At 40.9% G+C, this 22,145-nt stretch overlaps 1 protein-coding gene across 1 annotated transcript; it reads left to right on the top strand.

Annotated features, from left to right (window-relative positions):
- The first annotated feature begins 433 nt into the window (after window positions 1-433).
- LOC139574486 (glutathione S-transferase P-like) lies at window positions 434-21,482 on the top strand. The gene is made up of 7 exons (XM_071399129.1): window positions 434-553; window positions 10,841-10,876; window positions 14,625-14,731; window positions 15,047-15,134; window positions 15,689-15,792; window positions 20,789-20,890; window positions 21,098-21,482. Coding segments are annotated over exons 1-7 (627 nt in total). The 5' UTR covers window positions 434-552; the 3' UTR covers window positions 21,287-21,482.
- Window positions 21,483-22,145: the final 663 nt, after the last annotated feature.

Here is a 22,145-nt window from a genome sequence, read left to right as displayed (position 1 = left end):
CCTAATGCCAGCATGCATGGAATGTATGGCCAGTTGAACTGAAGTATGGTTCTCATGGACTAGGCCTCGGGGAAGATATTTCTTGAATGCTCACATAAGAATCTTGATATGACTTCAAGATACAGTAGGGAAGAGCAGTGCAGGATGACTCTGGCTGGCTACAAAAGCCTTTAATCCAAACTTTAATTAGGTTTGACCAAAACCTAGAAACAAGTCTGACCATTGCAATTTCAACTATTTTGATAATAAGCACAGTCTTGTATACTATTGTGACATTGGGACTTCTTTGGACTTGAAAGCAACCCTTGAGACTACATGAAATTAGTTTTGCTTTTGTATCAGGTTATCATTATTGATTTAGGCTATAGCACATTGGGATTCTTCAATTCATGGCAACAGCGTAACTAACTTGTAAGTCAGTATGACTTTGCAGAAAGTGACAGATGTGGGCGTGTAGTTGGGAGTTTAGAAAGGGACAACCCCATTCCATATTCAAACGTGTTCATTTCACTGGTCACTGTCAGAGCCACCTAGAAGTCACTGCAACACAAAAGTAAGTAGCTAGCGTTAGACAACAATTGCAAAATATAGTTACGTTATAATAAATAAAACGATGTGCAATAGATGGCTAGGACTTTAGGATTTATACTGCGCACAGTCAGATGTTTGTCCTATAGTCGGTCGTGCACGCGGGCGAGCTATTTGCATTTGAATTAGGTTAACTTTAGCTAGCTTACTGTTGATAAAACGTTTACTGGAGACAGGAGACCAAGTGGAGACATAGGACGAGGTGGATAATTTTATTATAAGGCCGTTTTATTAAAGTGTAAAGATATCAGGCAAAAACGTGCACGGCCCCTTTCTGTCAGATTCTTATGAAATCGTCGGAGAAGAGACCCCTCTAAGCAGTACATACAGATTATATAGACAACAAGCAAAGTAGGTTGATCTTGTCGTCTGGCCTTCCGATTGGTCGATCTGGGTCGTAGGTAGTCCTGTTCGGCCTGATGTCGACATTCCATTGGCTTTTCACACAGTTCTTTGTCCTATTCACATCCAAAGGCATCCTGCATGTGCGTTTGTTTTCACAGGCCCTATTCATGGGGGAGGGGATGTGTGTGTGGGTCTGACAAAGTAGAGGGGATGGGTGCATGTTGTGCCAAGAATAGCTTATGTTGAGAAGTGGTTAAAACAAGTTACCAGTATCTTATACAATTTCTTACAAATCCCCCTCTTCACGTCTCACAAGAGACGTGACATAAAAGTAAAAAAGACAAAGCTATGGGATAAAATTTGTCAGAGGACAAATTTTGTAATTCCCCCTCTTCACGTCTCACAAGAGACGTGACATAAAAGTTTCTTAGTCCTCAAATAGATAGACAGGTCCAGCTTCCCCATCATCAAGCAATGGGAACATTTGGGCCCTTTCCTGATTAGGGTCTATTGCGGCAGTGATAACACGGCTAACAAGCGTGCGCGCACATGGAATGCAACAGCATCCACAAAGTACAAGAATGGCCGCAAGAACAGAAATTGATACTAGGATGGAGGAAACCAGCGTCTTATATTTACCAAAGGCATCCATCCATGAGTCCCACATAGAAGTGTCCACTCCAGAATGCTGTTTCATCTTACCATTAAGGGTAGGAAGTCCCTCCAATGCTACAGTCAGACTCCCATTCGTAGCTGTGTTGTTGGGAATTAAAGTACAACACTGTTCACCAAACATTGCACAGACCCCCCCCCGTTCAGCCAATAACATATCAACCGCGATTCTATTTTGAAATGCCATCAGGGACGTAGCTGCCAATTGTCCATGGACCGCCTCAAAGCCTTGTTGATTCCAATTGCCCAGTTTCTGGACATTAAAATGAATGTAGTTAATTCTGTCCACATTTTTACTAACTGTTCACCACCAACAGACAGAAGATTCAAACCCAGCTGTCACTTGGTCCACCAGTTTATATTCATCTGGCACCCCCTAGGGACACCAATAGCATCAATGTAAGTTGAGTCGTAAATGAGCAAGGACCAAAAAGGAGACCACTCCAATAACTACACCTGGAGTGGCCAACCACACATTAGTAAACCAAAAAAACGAGAATATGTTAAACCCTCAGGCCCATCCCTCTATACAACCTGTACCAGGTGGGCTCGTCGCCACCCGGGAACTTCAAACCTTCACAACAGGGAGGACAAACATCACTTTTTATTCATTCAACAACATCAACTACAGCAAACCAAGGGTCCTCCTCTGTCAGCCCACTCTCCTGCGGAAGCTTGTTTTCGTATCAGCCTCTCCAACTGGAGCATCAAGCAACGGCATCATACCAGAGGCCCCTTACACATCTGTAACAAACTTCTTCAAACAAGGTATGATACAGGCAATACAGAAATGAAAAACAACAACTATTGTCAGAAATCCAGTAATCATCATTGCAGTGTACTTACCAAAACAACCACCCAGCCAGGGGAACAGTCCACTCTCCTCCACACCTGCAAGACCCTTCATCTCCACTGATAACCTTGCCAACCCACTCAGAGCTTTTGAAATGCTCCCATCCGGACTAGTATTGTTAGGAACAAACGTGCAACACTGTTCTACAATCTTGTTACATACACCTCCCTGGTTGGCCAGACTTATGTCTAGTGTTAGTCTATTGTGTCTACTGGTTTGAGAGGTAGCATCCAATTGTTCAGCCATCCCTGTAAGTCCTTTGTGGGTGTGTTTAACAAATCATCATTAATTATAGTAGATATAATTGATCCAGACCTTTTGTTTTAGCATCAACAATAGCTGGGCCAATGATGGGCATCAGATGCCACAGGCCATCATTCCTGTTTAATGTCTGGAATTCGGGGGGGACCCCTATTGGGACCCCCAACAGGTTGGTGTGCATGTTATCTGTACCCTCGGACCAAGGAGCGTCACGTTTCTGCCGTCTCCTGGGTTGGTACCGAGTCTCTGTGTCATGTGCAGCTCCCAGAAGTTGATTAGCTATAACCTCAATAATAGGCAATGGTGGTATCAGACTGGCCAAAACACATGAGCAACGACAATTTCCTTTCAAAATGGGGTCAACCGCCTGGCAGGTCCACACATCCACCATACATCAGCAACACCTCTAGTTAATAGTGGCATTAGTGATGCAGTTTGTAGTAGGGAGCCTCCCATAGTCCACACCCCTACCTGTACCAGTGATACAGCTGTAACATCCTCCATATGCCTTAACTCCCCACGGTACCTTCTGGGGAGGTACTTCTGGGAACACAAGACTCAGAGTTTTACACCGGGTTGAATTTGGCTTGAACTTTCCAATATGCACATCCAACCTTCCACATTACTTAGGGCAAATGGGTGAGCAGCCAGAATAGGTCTGGCATGTCCACATACGACACAGTCCTTTCTATTTATTGTTTTGTAGGCCAACCACATATTCTCCCTTTCCTCATATTCAGTTTAAGTCCCCAATTGGTCACTATCTGAGATGTCTTTTACATTTATTACCTGTACCAGATTGGAGAGCTTAGGTGATGGCGTGGGACTTGGTCTTGAAGTGGTGGAGGAGGCCGGCTGAACCCTGGTCCGTTGGAACTGGTGGTGGTTCTGGCAACACTGCGATGGTAACATCCCCATCGTATCCTAATCAGACAGCTCAGGACTACAAGCAGTCCTGTAAAACCCCACCCTCTCCCAAAGAACACATCATCAGCCAGAGGTCAAACAACACTTTCACTTCTATGAACGTACACAGTGAGGAAAGGTCGGGGTCAGGGAATTTTCATTAAGGAGTTGACCCCCGAGCTTTATTAGCAACAGTTCTTCTCCTTAACTCTGTGATCATTCGGCAGTGTCAGTGTGTCTCACCCTCCAAGTGCGATATGCCCCCAGGTCGAGTGAATCACCTTCTCCTTTAATTCACCTGCAACGCATAAAATCCTGGACATACAGATTTGGTTAACCACCAGTTTCTCATTTGTTTTATCTGATTATATATTTAACTTCTATACCTATTTGTTAGCTATAATTTTGAATTTTACATTAGTTTATTTTCCAATAGGCCCCATCCTATCCTAGACCACAATGTACCCCTCCCCCGTTTGATACCTGGCTCTGGCCAGGTATCAACCTTACCTACTCTAAATAATGACTTAGTACATTATAATATGGAAACGCCCCATTCATTCGCCGCATATCCAATTCTCCCTTGGGCGTACATTCATATCTATTCTTTTCCAATTCTCTGTCAAGTGACTTATCTACTTTAAAATGTATCTGTGCTGCTTATATATGTTAAACCCTTTCTCTCCTTTCTTATTTCACAGCCTACCTTGCTCATTTCCTGGTCCACCCTCCCCACTCTACTCTCAAACCTTCAAGGTCTCAACAGTGCGGGGTAGACCCATCTGTCTGCCTTTTTCTAATAATAGTCAATAACAACTATGTGTTCTTTTGCAATATTAACTAAGTGTCTCACTGTTTTGACTTTATCTATCCCAAATGGATTTAAAATAACAACATGTCTTATAGTGTAAATCTCTAAAGTCCTTACATAACCTTAATAAACCTATCTCTATCTTCTAATGGCCAAAACAAATGCTAACCTTATGGTCAAGAGTTATAAACTAGTATCCCAAATGACACAAATTCATTATTCCCACTACATTCTCCCGTGAGTGATCAAGTCACCGGAAAATGCAATGAAAATAGGTCAAAAAGGTTACACCTACATTCGTGTTCCATACCATATCTAGGCATACCAAAAGAACCCTTTATCTTCTCAAAGTCCCCTGCCTAAATAAAACTCAGAAAGTAAAACTCCTATTCCAATATGAGTGTATTCTTTTAAGATATCTTGTCTCTGGGAACACGGAAAACCCCTTAACCCAAACGTTTACCACAAAAACAAAACCTAATAATTATGATAATACCCTTAAATCATTCGTTCTAAATTTCCCCGATGTTTCATGTAACACAACTGTGATAAACGTGTACTGTCCCTTTAAAAACTCCCTGCCAGCACCAGGTTGCGAGTCGTTCATTGTTCCCCATAATGAAAACAGATCACGTTTAGAATACGTTTACTTATTGTTCGAATTCTCTGGTGTTACCTAAACAAAAACCAATAACTTTCAACAACTTTTGAAAAGTATCTCAAAGCTATAATGTACACATTTTCCCTCTAAATGACACAACCAATTTTCTCTAGCATAATTTAATACGGCCACACCCGGTGGGGAAAGTACACATTCTATCCCGTTCCTCCTATAATACTCAATGCTAAATTCAAAGTTGTGGTTAAATATATGGATTTGCCAATCATTATCAAATGTTAAATATACAGGTTTAGTACTTTTATCAAATAGATTAGTATAGTTCAAATAAAGATATGCGTTTACTAGCGCTCAACCTGTGTTCAGAACGCAGCAACTAGCCAATATAATACCAAAAATGACTGTCTTATTCCTGCCTCTAGGCAAAACATCTAGTTACCCCAACTAAGTTTGGCAGCAAAACTATCGTATAAGTAAAATCGACTTCTCAACTTTCTCCATTCCAAAGTGTAAACTTACCATATACTTCGCTAAATTTATATCGCATGTCACCCAATCCATAACAATAATATCATTAGTCTGTAAATTTAACCTGAATAAGTTATTAAACGTATTCTCTCTACTCCGAATTGGTTTTAAGTTTTTTCTCTGTCACCAGCACTCAAACAGGCTCCTGGGAGACCGTTGAGTGCTGCAATACTGCCATCTTCTGTCCATTCTCTGTATAGCTCTCCACCCCCAAACTATCCTAAGAGTTATGAGTGTGTGGAGTAATATCACAAATAAGGGGCCAGATACCCCTAGTCTTGCCCAGGGAGGGAGAAATGTCCCTCTAAATGGGCGAGGTTCCTTTTTCAGGGGAGGCGGAGTTTGATGCCGCATCCCCTGAGTCAGGAATGTCTTCATTTGGAATCGGATTCAAGCTGTTTAAATCAGCTCTGACTTCTGTCAGTGTTCTAGAAGGGATTGGGGCTGGAGTGCAATGTGTGAGGTGGTGCCAAGGTGCGCCTGATTTACCTTTGACCTGGACTGAGTGTGAAGTAACCTCCCTCACTTCGTACTGTCCAGTCCACCTGGGTTCTAGCCACTTTCTCTTGTGGACTTTAACCCCACCCAGTCACCAATTTTTTTTTTTTTACCTTCAGTGATGGCGGATCTCCTGTCAGCTTCCCCATTTGGACCTTGTGAATCTGTGTGGAGAGAGCTGCAGAAAGTTCCGTCAATTATCAGACATTACAATTTGTTATACATCAAGGGCGGGCATATGACCTCCCTCCCTTGGTGGACCGAGCATAATTCTTCCAACCATTATCTCATGAGGAGAGAGATGGGTGCCTGCACCTGGAGAGGCTCTCATGGCCAGCAACGCCAGGGGCAGGGCTTCAACCCAAATCAACTTCAAACCTGCACATACATTTGATTGGCGCGTTCCACGAGACTTTTGAGATTGTGGCCTGTACACTAACCCAAACTTGTGTACAATACCCAATCTTTCCTCCACCTGTCTCAGGTGTTGGTTACTGAAATGGGACCCGTTTGTCGGATCTGATTTGCCTTGGAACTCCATACCTTGGTATGAGTTCAGTTTGGAGCCACTTAATGATCGATTTTGCATCCTCCCTTGCTGTTGGCATTGCCTCAACCCATTTAGAGAACCTGTCTACCATAACTAACAGGTACCTATTTAGAGAACCTGTCTACCATAACTAACAGGTACCTTTTTCCATTTGTCACATTGTCTTGCCCCATATCTGTGTAATCTATGCTGATGTCCTGCTAACCCATTGTGGTCCAACAGTATGGACTGCTCCATGAGCATACGCTGAGTCGGTGTAGATGTTTACAGTCTTTCCTTCAGCTCTTTCCAGAGCTTGTGTCAACCCTATGATTTCAGCTAACTGGGCTGATTCAGGTGTGTGATGATGGCAGATTCCAAGGTCACGTGTGACCTGTCTGGAAGCTGTTGTACCACTGCGTATGCTGCTATGTTCCCTTCCTCTCCTCTATAGCAGCATCCATCTGTGTATAACCATAGGTCCGGGTTGGTGAGTGGTTCGTTCCCCAGGTCAGGTCTCAGTTTCAGTTCTTGTGCAGCTCTTTCTGCACAGGAGTGGGGCAGACCTTCTTCAGCATTGAGTGCGTCTGCCATGTTTTTTTCAGTGTTGACATGTGATGTGTGATTGTGTGCATTTATTCTGGTGGTGCACTTAGCCCATCACTGGCCAAAACTAACAATGTATCTCTGGTGCTGACACAGTCTTATCTCTGGTGTCTGTCTCCCCCTTGTGTACAAAGAATGTTATTGCTTTATGTTTGGCGAATTAATTAAATACTTTCCCAAAGTATTTCGGCAATATCCTTTTGGAACACTCTACTAGTATTATCTAGCGCTTCTATTTTAAATATAATAATAATTTTAGGAACTATTTTCAAACAGTTATTATTCGTTTTCACTTTTTCGATTATTTAAATACTTTGCCAAAACATTTCAGAAATGTCCTTTCGGGACATTATATTAGTATATTCAAGCGTTTCTAGAATAAATATTTAATTAATTCTAGGACTCATTTTTCTCAAAAACTAATTAAAAAACTGAAAACTCAAAAACTAACTTAATTAATTAAATACTTTCCCAAAGTATTTCAAACGTGTCCTTTTAGGACAATATATGGTGTATCCTAGCGTTTCTAGAATAATTATCAAATTAATTCTAACCCTTAAGGATTTACCAACAGCACGAGAGGGAAAAATCAGGTCAACTTATCAGCAGAAAATAGCTGCTTCTCTGACCCGGCGGTCACTTCCAACACAGCCTCAACTTAGCATATGGCTAATTATTAGCAATCGGCCTCGTGGAACGTTCAATCACTCACATTGATTTGGCGTTATCGACTTGTCTCGGTTCTGCTCATGCAACTTATTTCATCGATTCCTCACTGGTATATCAGACTACTTGGAATACATTTCAGCATTTAATTCCTCACTGTTATCAGACTACTTGGAATACATTCAGCATAGCCTTCTGTCTACTGGAATGCCAACTCCAGTAGGCTCAGGTTCGCTATTACCACAATTCCTCACTGTTATATCAGACTACTTGGAATATATTTCAGTTAATTCCTCACTGTTATCAGACTACTTGGAATACATTCAGTTAATTCATTTAATTCCTCACTGTTATATCAGACTACTTGGAATATATTTCAGTTAATTCCTCACTGTTATCAGACTACTTGGAATACATTCAGTTAATTCATTTAATTCCTCACTGTTATCAGACTACTTGGAATACATTCTAATTCCTCACTGTTATCAGACTACTTGGAATGGGATTTTTAACGCAGATATCCTTACAGCATGCCTTAAATTCTAGACAATTCCACATAAATTTAGCAACAATTCACACTCACCTCAGTACTCCTGATCATAATTTAGATATTGGCTATTATACAATATGCAGATTTTGATTAAACCGGCTCTGCTTACCTTAATATTTTCGAGCTCTTTGATCAGTTTCCTGGGTGAGTTGAATCGCCGACGTCTCCCTCGAGCGGGTCACCTCTCCTTCTTGAATCTTTCTCCCACTCGCCTCCTGTCTGATCAACTTTCTATGGACCGAAATCAAAGGTGTCTAATTACCATCCTCTGCTTACCAAGTCTGTTGATAAAACGTTTACTGGAGACAGGAGACCAAGTGGAGACATAGGACGAGGTGGATAATTTTATTATAAGGCCGTTTTATTAAAGTGTAAAGATATCAGGCAAAAACGTGCACGGCCCCTTTCTGTCAGATTCTTATGAAATCGTCGGAGAAGAGACCCCTCTAAGCAGTACATACAGATTATATAGACAACAAGCAAAGTAGGTTGATCTTGTCGTCTGGCCTTCCGATTGGTCGATCTGGGTCGTAGGTAGTCCTGTTCGGCCTGATGTCGACATTCCATTGGCTTTTCACACAGTTCTTTGTCCTATTCACATCCAAAGGCATCCTGCATGTGCGTTTGTTTTCACAGGCCCTATTCATGGGGGAGGGGATGTGTGTGTGGGTCTGACAAAGTAGAGGGGATGGGTGCATGTTGTGCCAAGAATAGCTTATGTTGAGAAGTGGTTAAAACAAGTTACCAGTATCTTATACAATTTCTTACATTACCTTGCCATTCAATTCATTTTGCAACTAAAACTAATCCTCGACGGTATACGAAAAATAAGACCAATAGCTAGCTATTTGGAAGTTATGCTAATTTATTGGCTAATAAGCTAACTGAACAACAGATTACCCTCCCACCCAGTTATGCATGGTGGTTGAGAGTTGGAGTGTTTTTACTTTCAGAATTCATTCAAGTTTCATATTCGAGGATATCTATGCTTTAGTTGGTTGAAGTGCTGTCAGACTGACTGGGTGAATTTGAGCGTCCTGGCTAGCTAGACTAGGGGTGTATTCATTAGTATGATTCCGTTGCAAACGTAACGTTTTGCAACGAAAATTAGTTTATATTGGCCAAACTCGGGTATATCCCTCCCCGTTTTGTGACATTCACTCTGGTTGCTTCCGTTTGTTTCCTAGAGTAAACGTTTTGCAACGGAATATGACTAATGAATACACCCCTGACAATCCGGCTGCTTGATCTGCTAAAATGCCACAGACGCCAGACTGACCACACTGCGAGATTTGTTTGCTAACAAAAACAATCGTTTATTCAAATATTCCAAGGCGCATGGGATTTTCACATGCAAATTGCACTTACAACTTGTCCTATACTAAAGCAATAAGGCATCTCGGGGGTTTGTGGTATATGGCCAATATACCAGGGCTAATCGCTGTTCTTACGCGCGGCTCAACGCAGAGGGCCTGGATACAGCCCTTACACGGAACCCAAACCGGTTGACCAGACCGGATACGTCGCGTGCGCGAGCGTCGCAAAATAAATGTAGAAATCAATGTTATTCAATTATTGCACCCACACTGCTCGCGCGCGCAAACTAGCGTCTGCGATGCCAAGGGCTAATACGGAACCCAAACCGGCTGCGCGCGTGCGCCATCGTCCATACATTTATTTTGCCCCCCCCACACCAAACGCGATCACGGACATGCAGGTTAAAATATCAAAACAAACTCTGAACCAATGACATTCATTTGGGGACAGGTCGAAAAGCATTAAACATGTATGGCAATTTAGCTAGTTAGTTTGCACTTGCTAGCTAATGTTAATTTGTCCTATTTAGCTAGCTTGCTGTTGCTAGCTAATTTGTCCTGGGCTATAAACATTGAGTTGTTATTTTACCTGAAATGCACAAGGACCTCTACTCCGACAATTAATCCACACATAAAACAGCCAACCGAATTGTTTCTAGTCATCTCTCCTCCTTCCAGGCTTTTTCATCTTTGAACTTATATGGTGATATAGGTTATTTTGCCTCTATACCATCTGATATACCACGGCTGTTAGCCAATCAGCATTCGGGGCTCGAACCTCCCAAGTTTATATTATAAACCACAGGTATGACAACATTTTATTTTTTCAGCTCTAGTTGCGTCTTGCCTAAGAACAGCCCTTAGCCGTGGTATATTGGGCTCCCGGGTGGCGCAGCGGTCTAAGGCACTGCATCTCAGTGAATGAGTAATCACTACAGTCCCTGGTTCGAATCCAGCCTGTATCACAAACCCTTTCGTGATTGGGAGTCCCATAGCGTGGCGGTCAATTGAATAATTTTTGTCTGAATTATTTTCATCAAAGTGTATTTTCTTGTAATGAATTGACACATGTTTTGTATCTCTTCTCTCCAGTGGGTCCCTACACAATCACCTACTTTGGAGTCCGAGGTATGTGGAGCCAGTTAATCCTATTCAACATCACATGACAGAGCCTGGTTATTGTTTTGAAATAATAATAATAGCCTACCATTGGAGAGTGCATGGTTGTTCATGTATTCCCTATTATAATACGCTTTTTATATTGATAATATAGCTAACTATTACCAAATCTTTCCTGCAATTTGACCGTCTCTTTAAAAAATGGTGAATGTATTGTAAGACAAAAGCCTTGCACCTGTTACTGCTCACATTCATGAAATGTGAACTTATTTAGTGTCATATCCAAAGACCTTATCGCTGTCATTCATTACCAAGTAGCCTACTGCAGCAGCTTGACTCAATACTCAGTATTGTGTTTCTATTGGTTTTCTAACATAAACTGGAGGTGAAGTCATTCCAGGTCATCTTAACACCATGTGTGATCTTTCACACAGATTTTATGACCTGGATTTCACCCACAATGGCTGTTTACCTTGCAGCCTCACCCATCAGTTTTGATTGTTATCACAGAAAATACTTGGACTACTAGAATGGCTCAGCTGGCCTCCATGATCACCGTTCATACACTTAAAACAGTCTGTGTTCCTTCTGTGTCTGCTGCTTACATTATTCATGGTGCTTTAGCACTGAGAAGGGCTGGCTTTCAGTCAGGAGGAGCATGTGACCCAGGTTAATGTGGGGTGAACAATCATGTCATGGGACTAGGGTTGCACATTTTTGGGAATATTCAGAGGTGGGAATCTATGGGAATTAACAGAAATATATGCAGATTAATATTAATACCATTTAAATGTAGATGTTTTTTTTAAATTGGATATATTTACCATATCATATGGAGACAGAAACATAAACCTTTTACCTTATCATAAGTAGACATAATTGCAAATTATTAAATCCTTCCAATAGAAATTTTCAAAACTATTTAGTTACAAATTGAACTTCAATTAAATTAGTTGACTCTTCACATGGGATAATTTCACTGAGCAACAAAAGGGAATATTGAATGATCCCCAATGATACATCGCATCACCCAAAAACGTTTTCAACATGCATTTGTGAAATGATAGTCTAGACCCTAAAGCGTTGGTTGTCTTCCTCTCAGGCTTTCATCTCTTCTCCCTGGACCTCCTCAATGTCCACCTCTTGAACAGCAGACTCTGAGGCCTCATCTTCACTGTCACTTTCCAACCTTGTTGAGGATGGCTCGTTGTCAGGCTCAAAAAGCCTCAAATTTGCCCGGAAGGCCACCAATTTTTCAACCCTTGTATTGGGCAGCCTGTTGCGTGCTTTGGTGTGTGTGTTCCCAAACAAGGACCAGTTGCGCACTGAGGCGGCTGATGTTGGTTGGAGTTGGAGGATGATGGAGGCAACAGGAAAAGAGCCTCAGATCCACAAAGTCCCTTCCACCAGGTGGCTGATGAGATATGTTAGCACGACTGCCAAATTGCATCTCCATTCCAAAGCCTTTGCTTGGAAGTGTCATTCGCTAGACTGCCAAGAACCTTGCCCTCATCCAGGCCAAGGTGGCGAGACACGGTATCGATGACACCATAGGCCTTGTTGATCTCTGCACCAGACAGGATGTTCTTGCCAACATACTTGGGGTCCTACATGTACGCTGCGGCGTGTATGGGCTTCAGGCAGAAGTCTTCGTGCTTTTTGATGTATTTCAGAAATTCAGTTTCCTCTGCTTGGAGCAACAGTGAATAGGTTTCAGGCTGCTTACCACTCTCTCCTAAAATACATAATCCAGGAAGATCCTCTTGATGGGCCTGTCCATATTGACAGACTGTGATATGGCTATTTCTAGGAGAGACTCCTCCCCTCCAGGAGACTATCAGACATGATGACAACACCACCCCAACGGGTGTTGCTGGGCAGCTTCAGTGTGGTGCTCTTATTCTTCTAATTTTGCTTGGTGAGGTAGATTGCTGCTATAACTTGATGACCCTTCACATACCTAACCATTTCCTTGGCTCTCTTGTCAAGTGTATCCATTGTTTTCAGTGTCATGATGTCCTTGAGGAGCAGATTCAATGCATGAGCAGCACAGCCAATGGGTGTGATGTGAGGGTCCACTTTAGACCTAGCAGCCTTCATGTGCACAGCATTCTGTCACCAGTGCAAATACCTTCTGTGATCCAAGGTCATTGATGACTGCCTTCAGCTCATCTGCAATGCAGAGACCGGTGTTTCTGTTGTCCCTTGTGTCTGTGCTCTTGTAGAATACTGGTTGAGGGGTGGAGACGATGTAGTTAATTATTCCTTGCCCACGAACATTTGACCACACATCAGAGATGATTGCAATGCAGTCTGCTTTCTCTATGATTTGCTTGACCTTCACTTGAACTCAGTTGAACTCTGAATCCAGCAAATGAGTAGATAAAGCATGTCTGGTTGGAGGGGTGGGTGTATGCTGGGCGAAGAACATTCAGAAATCTCTTCCAATACACATTGCCTGTGAGCATCAGCGGTGAACCAGTTGCATACACAGCTTGAGCAAGACATTCATCAACATTTCTCTGACTACGTTCCTCCATTGAGTCCAAAAAAAACTTCTGATTCCAGGAGGACCATGAGCTGTTGATATCGATAAGGTGTCTGATTCATCATTTTCACCTTGAATGGAAGTAGAGGAACTTTTGTCCGAGGTTGTGAGCGCTGAGGGAACTTTGTCACTTGGCCAGATGATTCTGCATCTTTGTTGGAATTCTTCACATATGATTTGGCACATTATTTGCAAATGTACACAGCTTTTCCTTCTACATTAGCTGCAGTGAAATGTCTCCACACATCAGATAGTGCCTGTGGCATTTTCCTGTAAAGAAATGAAAGAATGAGTTTAAAAAAAACAAATACAATTCCATGTACAGATAAATAGTTAAGCAGTTAGATTAAACAACTCCTTTGTAAGAGAAATGTTTTAAATTTAAACATGTATGGAAACAGTTGAATTAACATTCCTCAGTTAGCAGGCTCAAGCAAGCTACAACCCACATGGTAGCAAAAATTAACTAGCAGAAATTGTTAACAAGTTAGAGATTATGTAAACACACTTTGCCGTAGGCTGCTATTTACAAGTTAACAAAAAATCATGTATGTCATAAAATATATTCACCCCACCCAGTATTGTAATCAATCTTGAGAATCAGCTGTACATGTGATGGAAGAATGCACTGTGCATGCAGAGGATTGCAATTCCATTGAATTGGGGATAGTTTAACCAAAATATGCCACAAGACCTAGAATTGCCTTGTGTGTATCCCACAAAAAAAGGTTCACTGTTATAAGCTAACTTTTTTTGACGAATTTAAGCAAAATTCCCAGGCTTAATTTCCCATTCAAATGTTTTATTAAATTTACAGGTAAGTTTCCGACCCTTTGTAACCCTACATGGGACTAAAGGTTCATTGACTTGAACCCGAAAAACATTTTGTACTTGAATAATCAAGAAGGTCGTATAAATAATCCCAGAGATAAAATAGCCTTTTTATTTCTGGATATAAGCTGCCTTTTTATAGACCTACTACTATACATCAACAAGAAAGCAAACTTTGCACCCCTTCATATTTTACTTCGGTTTACAGTATTAACTGTTTATTTTTTTATCTAGTCTGGAATGCATATATTTACACAACACTAGTGCTATTTATAACGCGTTAGATCTGTGCCAAAGCGTCTCATGATGCCAGAGTGTCTTATGATTGAGAGCTGCTTTGTTTTTGTTGACCTGTTCTAACTGTCTCGTGTACCACAGGGCGCTGTGGCGCTATGAGGATCATGATGGCCGACCAGGGCCAGGAGTGGAAGGAGATCCTGATGGACTTTGCTGACTGGACGAAAGGAGATCTGAAAGCCTCTTGTGTGAGTGGGGAATGGATCATTCTTTTGTTACCATCTTTCATTTGTCAACCTGTTCAGTTTAGCCAGGGATGATGGTCTGTTAATAACAGCTGGGATGTGCTTTTAAAGGACAATTGGTTTGTTTAGTGTATACTGTTTGTTTCAACAATCTCTGCCTGTACATTCCATTATTCATATTGAAGTAAAGATATTTTACCTCTAACTCAGTTGCCATCAATGTAGAGTTTATTCAGCTACAATAAATATGTAAACCCCATGTCCCTATTAGTTGTTACAATCTATAATAAATAAAACAACTTATTCTTTTGGTTTTAGATATTTGGTCAGTTGCCCAAGTTTGAAGATGGAGGATTGGTCCTGTACCAATCCAATGCCATTCTGAGACACTTGGGCCGCAATCATGGTAATTGATCTCAATTGTAATGTCATATACACAGAGTATACAAAACATTAAGAACACCTGCTCTTTCCATGGTATAGGCTGACCAGGTGAAAGCTATGATCCCTTATTAATGTCACTTGTTAAATGAAGGGGAGGAGACGGGTAGAGGGATTTTTAAGCCTTGCGACATGGATTGTGTATGTGTGTCATTGAGGGTGAATGGGCAAGACAACAGATTTAATTGCCTTTGAATGAGGTATGGTAGTAGGTGCCAGGCACATCGGTTTGTGTCAAGAACTGCAACGTTGCTGAGTTTTTCACGCTCAACAGTTTCCTGTGTGTATCAAGAATGGTCCACCACCCAAAGGACATCCAGCCAACTAGACACAACTGTGGGAAGCATTGGAGTCATCATGGGCCAGCATCCCTGTGGAACGCTTTTGGAGTGGGGGGGGGGGGGGAGGTTCTAATGTTTGATATTTACATTGTTTTCCTCACTCCATTTATCCTTTATAATCTCTCAAATATTAGACTGAAATGTTATTTCTACTTTCACCTAACTCGAACACACACAGATGCCTATGGGAAAGATGGAAAGGAGGCCGCCCTCATTGACATGATGTGTGATGGCGTTGAGGACCTTCGTCTTAAATATGGAAAAATGATTTACCAGGAATACGTAAGTATTCACCAAGGCTGAAATTCTGACTACGGGTACAGTTAATACAACATTTTACCTTTACTAATGCAGTGCAGTAAAAAAACATTTGGTTCAATGTGTGGCGCCTGACAACGTGACAGGGAAAATAAAAAAACATTTGATATCTGAAATGTACAATACACCTGCAGTGAAGCCGCTCAACAACTACATCATACCAGTCATCCAACAGACTCCCATTCAGAGCGACACACAGGGTCAATGCCCTGCTCAAGGGCACGTTGACAGCTCTCCCACCAGGCCAAAAAACGTGGACCCGAAACCCTCCAAGACCCCCCCCCCCCCCCCCCACAGTTCCCCAATAGCTGTCCCTCAACTATTCGAGACCCTGCCCACGGTCCCACCTCCCCAAGAAGAAAAATAAAAAATACAATTAATTCCATTGCCAAGAACCCCCCAATGCACCAACAACTAATAGAATGAACTAAAGAGAAAAAAGGAAAAGACAGAAGAAAACAGCAACCAACAATGCAAAGTAAAAAAATAAAAAAAATAATAGTAAAACAAAGGACAACTAAAATCATAACAGCAATGCCAACTGTATATGTTTATGTGCATGTCTGGCACTATTACATGTGTGTCTTCTAGTATGTGTTTTTTTGAATGAGAGTGTCTGTATATGCATGTGTACAAACACCTGCACGGCATCAGACTCAGGCAAACCGGCATTAGTTGTAAGAACACTGCCCCTCAGTGTCATTCAAACATACGTTTTATTTTGACGTTTTCAAAAGTGTGTCTTTGACCATCATTCTATCTACCGAACAGCAACTCCACTTGTCTCCAATTCCACATCTCAACCCTCAGCTTCACGCAGCCCATCCCATCTATCTCTGCTGTCCACCCACTTTGGGTTTCTATGCGACACATATCTTTCAACTATGCTGTGATGTTTAACGTACAAATTCAATCTAATTGAATAGAATCCACAGATTGCGAGTTGAAGATAAATACTTTTACTAAGAGTGTTAATATAGAAGTAATTGACTGACCCGGTCGTTCCAGAGCTCCTAACAGTACTATTTCTAGGGTCAATTTTATCTCAATGCTATGCATTTTCAGCCATTGCTGAACCTGAGACCAGAAACGGCCTACCTGAGGGCAATACCAAAATAAATGGTCTATTGATTCTGTATCCTCACAACAAAATCTGCAGAGCTTCGATGATTTTATGCCCCAAATATTCAACATTTTGTTGGTGGCAAGAATTCTATATAATAATTTTACCTGAAAAGCACGAAGTCTTGAATCTTGCGTTGTTTTATATATTAACTCATACACCCTGTACCATGGAATCGGTACATCAAAAATCTCTTCCCAACTATTTTGGAATCTGTATGGCACAGTTGTCAACATCCTGGTCCTCAAATGAAACTGGTATACTTTCCTATTTATGCTATTTTTATTCCTCCGCAAGTTTTGATCCTTTATATTGGACAGAGACCAGTTCCCTACCTCCTCCCGCTGCCACCTGCCTCCATTTTTGGGGTAATGCTGTAATCAATTGGTTGTACTCTTGGATTGAGTAGACCTTCCCGTACAATTCTGATAACTCCATGAAGGACATAACTCTACCATTCAAATTTACAATATAATTTAAGAACAAAATACCCTTTTCAAACATCTTTCCCATAAATACAGGTATTTTATCAACCAGCACATTTGATTTCAGCCATAATATTTGTTGTAATATTTGTTCTATCTTTTCAGAGGGATGAAATTGAAATTGTAGCCAGCTCTGCAATGTTTGTTTGAAAAGGAGAGATACTCTGAAAAAAAGTATAATTTTCAATTAATCGTAAATGAGACATGGCAATCTGCAAAAAGGCAATTTTAAAACAATGGATGAGCTTTTCTTAGTAATCTACTTGAGAACCATTTAGGGTTCAAATAAAACTTTTGAATAAGTGAAGCTTTTAGAGTTTTAGTGCTTTTTATATTTAATCATCTCAACCCACCCTATTCATTATATGGATAGGCGTGTTTTATTTTGTCTGGTTTAGCATCCCAGATGAAGCTAAATATTTTTTGCTCATATAATTTGAAAAATGAATCAGGAGTAGGCAGCGCCATAAGTAAGTGAGACCGGGAAGATTTTAATTTACCCGCCATTTGAGACATTTTTCGGGTAAATTGGGTGCATAATCCAGTAGGGCGTCCACCCATGGTGCTCAGAATGACAGAAATCACATTTTAGATTATGGTAATGCATCTTAACAGAACATGCAACTCATGTAATGAAGCAGCTAATGTCATTTTCAAACATTTGCCAAAATGCAATTTGGGGAAAAACACCATTCTAAACTGCGCACCTGGGAAACACTATTCTAAACAGTGCACCTGATAGCGGTTCCATATGTGACAGAGATGTAAATCTGCTATCTAAAGATGCAACAACTAGGATGGGTTGCTAATATGACTATGATTGTGCATTTGGCTGCGTTAGGCTTTAAACGTTTTATTTTAATTATGATTTTTATGATTAACCACATGACAATGATTTTGAGAAACAAAAACATTGTTATTGAAATGAAGCTGTTCCATAAATATCAAAACTGGCACACAGAACAGTGGGAATGGTAGAATAAATTGTATGCTAACCCCAAACTTGAAATTCATCTGCCGCCTATAAAGTCTTTATAAAATAATTGCCTCCACGTTGTCATTGTCAGATTTTTCCTTTAGGCTACTTTGAAGCAAGGTAAGACAAGCCTCATAATATGAAATGAAACATTCAAATTTCAAACAATTAAGTACAATTTGAAGTCAGAAGTTTACATACACCTTAGCCAAATACATTTAAACTCTGTTTATCACAATTCCTGACATTTAATCCTAGTAAAAATGTCCCTGTCTTAGGTCAGTTAGGATCACCACTTTATTTTAAGAATGTGACATGTCAGAATAATTAGTAGAGAGAATGATTGATTTCTTTCTTTCATCACATTCCTAGTGGGTCAGAAGTTTACATACACGCAATTAGTATTTAATAGCATTGCCTTTTAAATTGTTTAACTTGGGTCAAACGTTTCGGGTAGCCTTCCACAAGCTTCCCAAAATAAGTTGGGTGAATTTTGGCCCATTCCTCCTGACAGAGCTGGTGTAACTGAGTCAGGTTTGTAGGCCTCCTTGTTCGCACATGCTTTTTCAGTTCTGTCCACAAATTTTCTATAGGATTATGGTCAGGGCTTTGTGATGGCCACTCCAATACCTTGACTTTGTTGTCCTTAAGCCATTTTGCCACAACTTTGGAAGTATGCTAGGGGTCATTGTCCATTTGGAAGACCCATTTGCGACCAAGCTTTAACTTCCTGACTGATGTCTTGAGATGTTGCTAAAATATATCCACTTAAGTTTCCTGCCTCATGATGCCATCTATTTTGTGAAGTGCACCAGTCCCTCCTGCAACAAAGCACCTGCTGCCACCCCCGTGCTTCACGGTTGGGATGGTGTTCTTCGGCTTGCAAGCATCCCCCTTTTTCTTCCAAATATAACAATGGCCATTATGGCCAAACAGTTCTATTTTTGTTTCATCAGACCAGAGGACATTTCTCCAAAAAGTACGATCTTTGTCCCCATGTTCAGTTGCAAACCGTAGTCTGGCTTTTTTATGGCGGTTTTGGAGCAGTGGCTTCTTCCTTGCTGAGCGGCCTTTAAGGTTACGTCGATTATAGGACTCGTTTTACTGTGGATATAGATACTTTTGTACCTGGTTCCTCCAGCATCTTCACAAGGTCCTTTGCTGTTGTTCTGGGATTGATTTGCACTTTTCACACCAAAGTACGTTCATCTCTAGGAGACAGAAGGCGTCTCCTTCCTGAGCGGTATGAAGACTGCGTGGTCCCATGGTGTTTATACTTGTGTACTATCGCTTGTACATATGAACGTGGTACCTTCAGGCGTTTGGAAATTTCTCCCAAGGATGAACCAGACTTGTGGAGGTCTACAATTTATATTCTGAGGTCTTGGCTGATTTCTTTTGATTTTCCCATGATGTCAAGCAAAGAGGCACTGAGTTTGAAGGTAGGCCTTGAAATACATCCACAGGTACACCTCCAATTGACTCAAATGATGTCAATTAGCCTATCAGAAGCTTCTAAAGCCATGACATCATTTTTATGGAATTTTCCAAGCTGTTTAAAGGCACAGTCAATTTAGTGTATGTGAACTTCTGACCCACTGGAATTGTGATACAGTGAAATAATCTGTCTGTAAACGATTGTTGGAAAAATTACTTGTCAGGCACAAAGTAGATGTCCTAACCGACTTGCCAAAACTATAGTTTGTTAACAAGACATTTCGGTGTCTCAGTGATTTTGGTGATTTTGCGGTGACGTATTGTCCCCATGAGTGACAGAACACTGAGCCAATCCCGGCACAACGCGAGAACATTACCAACCCATATGCTCCGTATTTTCTGCTGGCCACCCCACCGCAGAAAGCACTGAGCTAGTCTGAAACACCTGCGTTTTGAAACCGCTTTACTCAAGGAAGCAAAAAAAGAGACTGTTTTGTATGCGGCTTTATTACTCAAATTTTTTTTTTTACCTTGTTTGCAAACTGATATGTGACATGTATTAATACCAAAATAACATGCAAAACAAATGCTAATAGCTAAACAGATGGGGCTGAAAACAGGCTCTGCCCTACCTGCTCTGAATGATGGGTTACCACTGAATAAGATACATGATGACTAACAAATACACACAGGCCAATTTTTTATTCCCCCAAAAGTATGCAAATGAATCTATAGACCAATAAGCATTATGTTGAAATGTATTTCCATCAATTAATAAAAAGCATTATTTTGCAACGTTTTCTTTTTTTTCTCCCGGTCATTTTGGCAGGCAACAGTTGTATTTATTGGCTTTTCATTTGCAAGCTAACGGAAACCCTGGTAGCTTAATGTGTAAACATTTATGAAGTGTCATTATTAAACATTTTCTCTTTTTTGTAGGATACTGGTAAAGACCCATACATCAAAGACCTTCCTAACCACCTCGACAAGTTTGAAGCTGTGATGGCCAAAAACAAGACTGGTTTTCTCGTTGGTGACAAGGTAACCAATCCTGCAATGCACAAACAAAAAGAGGGCTATTGAATTATGGAGTAAGTTACCAAAATGTATTCATTAAATGGTTTGGTTCTCAGGTAACAGACAGTACTGTGATTACAAATCACAGAACTAGAATGAGTAGAACATGCATCGCCATTCAAGTTATATGCCAAAATTAGAGTCTATTTCTCTGTTCCCTATCCTACATAGCCTTCGTTTGCTGACTACAGTCTGTTTGAAGTGCTGCTCAACCACCTGGTGCTCTGCTCCAGTTGCCTGGATACCTCCCCCTCCCTGAAGAGCTTTGTCGAGAAGATGTCAGCCCGTCCCAAAATCAAGGCCTTCCTGGGCTCTGACGCCTACAAAAAACTGCCCATTAATGGCAATGGCAAACAGTGATATTCCTGAACAAAGAAGGCTAGATTCCATCCATTTACCTTCGCTGTAACCTGAACGGTTTTGGATAACAGCAATTTTTTACAAGTCCATCTTACACATTAGCCCACAATAAACGTGTTAACTATATGTACAATTGTTAGCTACTGAGTTGATTCATTGTAATTTTCATAAAAAATAAAGGGCTTTTTGAGAAGTATCCAGGTCTTTATGGAAAAAGCACTTTTGAACATTACTTAAATTATTTGTATACAGTTATCACTTTTATTCTCTGCAGTTCTGTGAATATTATGATAACCAGCCATGTAGCAGAATGGTACATACAGTATGGGGATTCCTGGTCAGTTGCACAACTGACTGCATTCAACCGAAATGTGTCTTCTGCATTTAACCCAACCCCACAGAATCAGCGAGGTGCCTTAAGCAACGTCATGGCCGAGTAGTTGTTGGGGCAGAACGGCTGATTTTACCTAAATCCGCTTCTGATTTGTATTAGTCTATAAATAAATCTCTTTGCCAAAATTCGGCATCTCTCCAATGTCTTATTCGACTAGTATTTTTGAAAGTGTAAGGATAATAATTCAGCCATAGTTGTTCTGAAATGTTTGTTTACCAACATTTTACTCCCTCTGTTTAATATAAAAACATATTTATTAATTTGGGTTGCCTATGCTGACATGAAGTTTGTTCTATAGAAAATATTTGACTCTTGCCACAAAATTAAGGAAATTAGAAGAGGGAGGGGGGGGGTTCTGTCGGGGGGGGAGATTTTTGGCACAACACCGGCTCGGAGATTTGAAATGGCAACCTTTCAGTTACTGGCCCAACTCTCTGAACCACTAGGCTACTGTACATGTCGCCC

Source organism: Salvelinus alpinus, chromosome 4 (assembly GCF_045679555.1).
Source record: "Salvelinus alpinus chromosome 4, SLU_Salpinus.1, whole genome shotgun sequence".
In the NCBI taxonomy this organism is placed as follows: Eukaryota; Metazoa; Chordata; class Actinopteri; order Salmoniformes; family Salmonidae; genus Salvelinus; species Salvelinus alpinus.
The sequence above is the reverse complement of the archived record's forward strand: the minus strand, read 5'-3'. Positions and strand labels throughout refer to the sequence as shown.

Coding starts and splice junctions, on each gene's coding strand:
- LOC139574486 (XM_071399129.1), top strand. Junction 10,877..14,624: donor CACCTACTTTGGAGTCCGAG/GTATGTGGAGCC, acceptor CGTGTACCACAG/GGCGCTGTGGCGCTATGAGG. Junction 20,891..21,097: donor GTTTTCTCGTTGGTGACAAG/GTAACCAATCCT, acceptor TATCCTACATAG/CCTTCGTTTGCTGACTACAG.